The sequence below is a fragment of the Gastrolobium bilobum genome, unplaced genomic scaffold, assembly GCF_033153095.1.
Source record: "Gastrolobium bilobum isolate Gb01-03AN ecotype WA unplaced genomic scaffold, APGP_CSIRO_Gbil_v1 utg2909, whole genome shotgun sequence".
Lineage (NCBI taxonomy): Eukaryota > Viridiplantae > Streptophyta > Magnoliopsida > Fabales > Fabaceae > Gastrolobium > Gastrolobium bilobum.
In genome coordinates this window covers 16,460-24,035 of record NW_026897436.1, presented here as the reverse complement: position 1 = coordinate 24,035, position 7,576 = coordinate 16,460, and the positions used below count along the sequence as shown (strand labels likewise).

The 7,576-nt window shown below is 35.7% G+C and overlaps 1 protein-coding gene across 1 annotated transcript; it reads right to left on the bottom strand.

Moving 5' to 3' along the window:
• Positions 1–674: 674 nt before the first annotated feature.
• On the bottom strand, positions 675–5,978 carry LOC133306887 (putative pumilio homolog 7, chloroplastic). Its single transcript, XM_061507266.1, has 5 exons — positions 4,393–5,978; positions 4,144–4,306; positions 2,592–2,755; positions 959–1,217; positions 675–797 (listed from the first exon to the last, which is right to left on the bottom strand). Exons 1-5 carry the CDS (start codon positions 5,976–5,978, stop codon positions 690–692), a joined length of 2,280 nt encoding a protein of 759 aa, XP_061363250.1. The 3' UTR covers positions 675–689.
• Between the last annotated feature and the right edge of the window lie 1,598 nt (positions 5,979–7,576).

Here is a 7,576-nt window from a genome sequence, read left to right as displayed (position 1 = left end):
TGGTCTATGTCTAGTCTATGTGGTACTTCTTTACCACTCATACTTGATTATTTTCAACAAATCATTCCTTTGAAGTATCTCTTAATTGTTTTAGTCAATACAAACAAAAAGGCAGGCCAGTTTTAATTCATTTGTTTCTTCTTTTTTCCGAAGAAAAACCAATGGATCCTCTAGCAATGAAAATTGTTGCAAAATCAGCACCTCAACAGGGGAAGAAGAATAACATGAGATGAGATTCTAAAATTAAGAGCAGACCGAGAATTATAGTAAATGTAAATACAATCAAAGAACTGGCATCATTTATTCCCCTTGCACACAAGACCAAGGAAGTTATTCTCAAAGGTTCCTCTTAGTAAATTTTACAGTAACAGCAAGCATATACTGTACATTCTCAGCCAGTGAGATTATCATAATTAACAAGATGATAATATCCAATAAGTCGAGATACAAGAAGCAGAATAGTTCATTCACACGTCTAAACCTTAAATGAGAGCAAAATTGTCTGCTCTTTGTTTTTCTCTATTTCTCAAAAATAAGCTGAGCAGATAGATAAGCAATACCTTTGTATGGTTATCAGTATCCCAAGGTAAAGTTAAATAACCATCCAATGCATATAATTGCAGTGGCAGACTCCTAAAATGATATTTAACATAGAACAACAACACTTCTTGCTAAGGGGAGAATGTACATCATTTCTTCGAAAGCTTCTGAGAGAAAATATTCTTGGAATACGGGCAATTTCGTGATATTCCTTTGCGGGACTCAATTGCTTCAACTAGTAAATTATGCACACGGCCCTAGTTTAGAAGTAAAAGACAAACGTGAGAAAAAAGTAATACCATGCAGATCAGAGGAATCAAAATGTTCGTTGACGAATGCTAAAATGTGACTACAAAAATTATATGCACTTAAGCAGCAATTGAAATGAAAAGGAACAATGAGTGGTCATGTTACAAACCTCAGAAAGCCGAAGAGCTGATTGAACAACATAATTTGCATGTGGATCTTGAAGCAACTGTTCGAAGCGGGGAGCAGAGAGCAGTTCATCAATGACTCTTGATTGATTCTCAACGTTGAATACAGCAAGACATTTTTCTACCACATGGCTACCGAACTTCTGCATCGACAGGTGCACGTAGTTACCTTTAAATTGCCAGCTTAGAGTTGCGATGGCAGATGGAATCCTTAAGTCCAAGATAAATTGAACAACATAATTTCTGCAAAAGGCAAAAAGAATCAAAAGGTGGAAAAATCAGAAGGGAAGTATAATTTTATATCATAGTTTCATAGGACAATATAATTCCTAAATATAACAATAAAACGTCAACGTAGAATTAGCCTCCATTAAAAATGATCAACCAGAGTTGATTTGTTAACTATAAATCCCATTCAGAGAAGAAAGCAGCAAATTAAAAAAGAAAAAGAAGAAGAAAGAAATCAGTACATAATGAACAGAGAAAATGCTCAGCCATTTCAAGTGCATTGTCCCACGGTCTGGTTTAATAAATTCCACAAATAGATGGATTTCAGTTCCAAATTTAAAAATGATAATTGTTAAAAAAAAAAAATGTTCCCCTAGTCATACTATTTGGAATTCACTGTTTCCATAAATGCCATTTGAACTGCAAAAGGTGTAAAACAAAAGCATGTATCCTGACCACGACATGTTCTACTCCCCCACAAAGCCTCTGGCTGTCCAATAAAATGGTTTCAAAATTTCTCTAACAATAAGGAACAAATAAGAAAATAAGCAAATAAAAATCGGAGAGAGGTAGGGGATTTAGTTTTTGTGAAACTGAGACCCCATAGGCAGAAATCAGTAGCAAAGAGAGTGCTAGATACCAGTTGCTGACATGTTGGGAAGAATGGCACATAGACTGACTCCAACTCCCTAAAACATTAAGAATCCATCCGGTTTTCCATGTATTTCAACTATTGGGAATATAACAGTGAAGACAACTATATCAGAGAGTATGGATGTCGAATTGGATGAGCAAAGGCAGGGATAGCAAGTGTAGGAGGTTACTCAACTCTTCATTCAATGGAAAGGGAAGGCTGTTGAAGAAGCAACATGAGAAGATGAGTGAGAAGCCAATTTCCTCATTTCAGTCTTTCTGGAAGGAGGGGGCCATGAAAGGAAACTTCCTTATATTGAACAAGCAAAGGCCTATTAATAGATCAAGTTCGGGATGGACCTAAAACTTGGAAGCTTTACACTAGGAAGAGAAAAGGAACACGTGAAGGAGGCGAATGATGTAAGTTAAAGGGAAGTGAGAGAAGGGGAGTGAGTCGGTCAAGTTAGTTATATAGAGGGATGGGAAGAGAAAGGGGGGAGAAGAACAAAATTCTCTCAGTTCTGGAATTGAGAGTTTTCTTATATCTTTCTTTCATTTTCTTCTACTTGTATTCCCTTTTCCCATCTGAGAGAGAAATATCATGTACATATATAAAAGAACCATTTCTGTTTCTATCATTCTTTGTTCCGGGGAAAAAAATATGTGTTTGTAGACCAAAAAGTAGACATTTTTAAAGCAAAAATATCAATGCAAGGTTTTATGTGCTATATACTTTAATATATTTCCAATAATTACCCAAATTGATCTTGAGCTAGCAGTAGTGCATTAGCAGATATTTCGGCAACCAGTTTTTCTCTGTGCTCCCCACTTGAATGGCCAATGCATCTTTGCAGAACACAACATCCATGTTGATGGGTTGCAATGTCAACGCAATACTTCGCAGCAGCAACAAATATAAACTGCTCAATGAAAAAAAAACAGGAGAAACATAAGTTTTAAGGAACAAATATCAACTTTGGCACCTATATTCTACGTAATTTCATCAAACTTCGATCTTAAGGAGTAAAGAAATTACATTTGTGACAAATTGACCTGCCCAAATTAATTAGCACGGCTAACAATTGAACTAAGAGGGCATTGAAAAACTTATCCATACAATTCACTTAGCGAGTTCTAAACATGCAATAAGGATGTCCAACAATATTTCTAATAGTGAGACAGGTCTTTTACCTTTATTCTGTGCAAAATATTCATTATAAAATATACTCCTAGCCTTAAACTAGGGAATATGCACCAAAATAGAGTCCTTTACCCTTGAGCCTAGAATCTAGATTACCACAAACCAGTCATCATAGGGGAGGTAAAAAATGCTACCAAGAACTGTAAGTTATAGAACAGCAAGAGAGAAGCACGGAAAGAGCAATTACCTCACTGCAATTCAATTTGGTGATAAGGAAAAAATGCAGACAGGTATAACTATCATATACATGTTACTATCATAAACAAAGTAAAAATTGAAGAAGCTATTAGTCCAGCAAATTTAAGTCAATTTGAAATGGTGATCTACAATGTATTATTTGATATTATAGGCTCAGTCTCTTCTGTGCGCAAAAGGAAAGTGTAAACTATGCGATCGTAAATAAATCACTCCATATGCTTAGATACCATGACATCTGTTCATAATATCAAGTATAAAAAATGCCAAATGTGAATATGTGATCGTGAACTTGGCATTACTACATGACTGCACAGTCATAGTCTGACTATATGCTTCTGTCAAAACATAATACTCTACATACAGCACCATAGCTGAAAGATAAGTCCACAATTTTCATTAGATATACATTATATACGTAGGAAATATAAAACAAGTTTCTGATCTGGCAAAGAAAAATAAGGCTTACAAATTAACCAAGCTGATATATTTATCAGTCAAACAGAACAGCACATGACCATTATGCTTCCCTGTGACAGCTATCCTTTCAAAAAAAACTAAAAAGTTCTCTAATATACCCCATAAAAAAAATACAATTTGAAAATTGGTATCAATAATACGTGCAAACTTAACCAGAAATGTGATATCAAATTGGAATTTCGGTGATTAGAACATCATTATACAGTGATGAATGTTAAGGAATATACATAGGGGTTAAATTTTGAGAATGGAATGAAACTGTGGGAAAATAATAAAAGTGCTTTTTCACAAGATATGATCAGTTGTTATGGATTAGAAGTTCATAAAAACATAGCAACAAGAGTGACTTAAGCAGACAATTTCTGTTCACCCATAACTACATCATGTACAAGATTATTATCTATAAATACTTGAGAAAGGTAGAAGTCAAACCTTGTTATCTTCATTGCTTAGGCATTGCAAACAATGCTGAACCACATGATTTCCATTGAGATCTTTGATTAGAGCCAAGAATCCTGGTTCAAGAGCAGATACAACTAATGAAATTTGCTGCCTAGTTTTGAGAGTCTCAATCAGCTTCTGTACCACACGAGTGCTGACGGAAAATAAAAAAAGAAATGTCAAACTCGACATCAGACAAACAATATAATAATTCAATACTTGCATGAGTTGCATGATTACCCATGAGTGTTTAAAGAGATTTTGACAAGTTGCCCTGGCTCCTCAGTAACCATGCGTATGATCTGCATCCTCTGTTCTTCATTACAGACATCCAATAACTTTTGCATAAGGTAATTTCCAAAAGGATTCATCATAAGTTCCACTACATGATTAATAATCTCATTAAATATCACTTGAACATCTCCTGGTGTACCCTCATCAAACATTCTTTGCAGGAACCTACAGCCATGCTGATCTTTGGCAATGAAATATATGCAACCTCGAGCTTCTGCTAGGGAATTACACTTGGATAGCAGAGGGAATGAGCAACCAATCCTCAGACTCCTAGGATTTTCACAAATTCCTACAACCCGGTGCCGGTTGTCTAGCCCTAACCTTTGTGGATGCTTAGCAAAGGTAGTTTCACGCATAGCTCTATGACACATTGAACTATCTGAACCCTTGTTAACAACATAATTCAAACCTTCACCTTGTATGATGAAACTCCCCTCACTTGTAATAGCATCTAGATTTCCTTGCGGGATTCTAGCATTTGAAGGTGGCACAGCTCTTGCATTAGGCAGAGGAAGGTTATACTGCTCTAAATCTTGAACACTCATATGAGGGCTAAAATTAGTACAAGGGGGATAGTTAGGCAATCTTGACATGCCTCTTTCTTCCATTAAATTCAGTCCATATATCGGTGCATAAATTGAAGCATCAGGTGCTGGATTTCTGCTCAAGGAAGCAACAAGCTCTGGTGCCAGATTTCCTCTACAATAGTGGTTATTTATAAGCTGCCTTCCGTGCCTTGGAGAATCCATTGAACCACTAAAGCCATTTAATTGAGAGTGTATAGTGTCGTGCCACCCAGGACATGGCAGTGATCCAAGTAAATTAGCTCTGTTATAACCCTGGGTTAATCCTATCAATGCTGAATCCATTTCAGCCCCACGACTGATAGGACTCCTGAGGAAAGGGGATTGAAATCCCACAGAATCAAAAGATCCTCTCATGAAATTGTCATAACCACCATGATTGTTGTGAACATTGATTGGATTATTTCCACGATATGGAAGGCCATTAGGATTCTCATGTTGATTGCCAATGTACATTTTACTCAAATTAGCACAGAGGCCTAGTTCATCAACCAAGGTCCCACCGGCATTCTCCCTCACAGTCACAGTAGAATCAGGCATATTGGAATCCAACCAGAAAGTGTTGGGGTGAAAGGAGCTTCCACAAGGCATGGTGGATTTAAGTTCCTCCAACGGAGGTGGGGTTGGTGATCCAGTGTCAGATAAAGAATGGCCACCAGAGAACAAGCTTGAGGAAGAGCCATTAGTTTGCAGAGAGAATCCACTGACAGTGGATGATGCACACGAAAACTTAATCTGAGTTGAAGGGTCATCATCATAGCACATACCATTATTGCTTCCACGGTTTGCCTGTTTTGTTACAAAAGAGCCATGATCATCGCCATCACCACGAACATATCGATGGCGATGATAAAGATGAACAGGAATGCGTGATGTTGCGTGAGGGATCTCATCCAGCAACGTTTCGAGCTCCTCAAGCTCCCCAACATCCCTTCCGTTTTCTACCATCATCTTTTTCCCCGTATCAACAACAACGCTTTAACACACCAACGAAACAGAGAAAAAAAAAAAAAAAAAAGTAAAAACAACAAGAACACAATAAACTCACTCACTTACTCACTCACGCCAAGCAAGCAAAGCAATCAAAGGAACCCAAAAATCAGAAAAAAGAGAGACCCATTTCAGATATTGATTAAAAGAGGATAAATAAGATAACCCCACGAGAGATTGGTCATGTGGGTTGGGGTTGAACAATCAAAGGCGGTGTCTTGGTGATGGGATTTAGAATTGCATTTGCATTTGAGAAAATGATCTCATTTGGGTTATTGGGTTTTATTTTTGAGTAGTTTGGTGAAGCATGCAAAGATTGAAGATTTACATACGGTTACAGAGCACCGTAGGTGTACAAACTCAGCGTAGTCTCTCACGCCATTAAAGCTGGAGAAGAAGAGACACTCTACCCTTTCTATTTTCCTTAATATTTATATTATAATAATAATATGAACACAACAACACAACAAAAAAACAACACAACGCACAGAGCAAAAGGGAAACAAACACACTACGCTCTACGCTTATGTGTGTGCGAGTCTTTCCTGTCACTGTATTTCAAGCTTCTACTTCCTTTTCTTTTTTTAATTATTATTTTCTAATATTTAATAAATAATTTAGTCAAGGTAATAAAAAAAACTCCTTTGCGATGCGTGTTGTGCACGCTCCGCGATGTCAGTGGGTCCCATTAAGTAATGAACATTTTATCGTGGAGTTCCGATGCTGTATTGCGCGTGGGACGTAGATTATTATTAAATAAAATATAAAATGAAAAAAATTAAAATATTGTTTAAAAGAATTTTCTGTTACTGATATCTGCACGGATAGCAACAAACAGCATAACCCTCGAAATTCTCTCGCCGCGTTCGTGTAACGGCGAGAGGATTTGTTGTGATAATTATGATTTTTGTACAATCTCTATTCTGCCCTCCATCACTCTCCATTTAATACTTATGGGAGTGTAAAAGACCGTCTTGATAAACCCATAACTACCTCCTATTTTAACGCCAATCACTCACATCATTAACATAAATTATATCATAATTTACTTTCTTTTTAAGAAATATTCTTTTCTTGTTATGATCTTCTAATATACATTATAATTGTGTATATCATCGTTCATTTAAATATAAAAAATATATGTGTTCAAAATATATATATATATATATAAAATTAAATTGTTATTAATATATAGAGATATCCTAATTGTGCAATCAGTAGCTGTTTTACATTATAAAATAATATATAATAGAATTAGGGATGTTCGCGATTTGGATTGGATCTATGTTAGAAGCAAAAATTATCCAATTCAATCTCTTCAATTTGATAATGTAATCATCCATTCGATTTAAATTTTTTTTCAAATCTAATCCGATTCAATCCAATTTTTTTGAGTTTGAATCGGATCGATTTTTGATTTTTTGAAAATCCTACAATTTAATTCATAATTATTGTGCAAATAAAATTTTTTGTACATATTGGTTTTGTAAAAAAAAAATTGAAATATAAAAGCACCCATAAACAATAATATAGTTTTTTTGGAGCAATGATGAAAT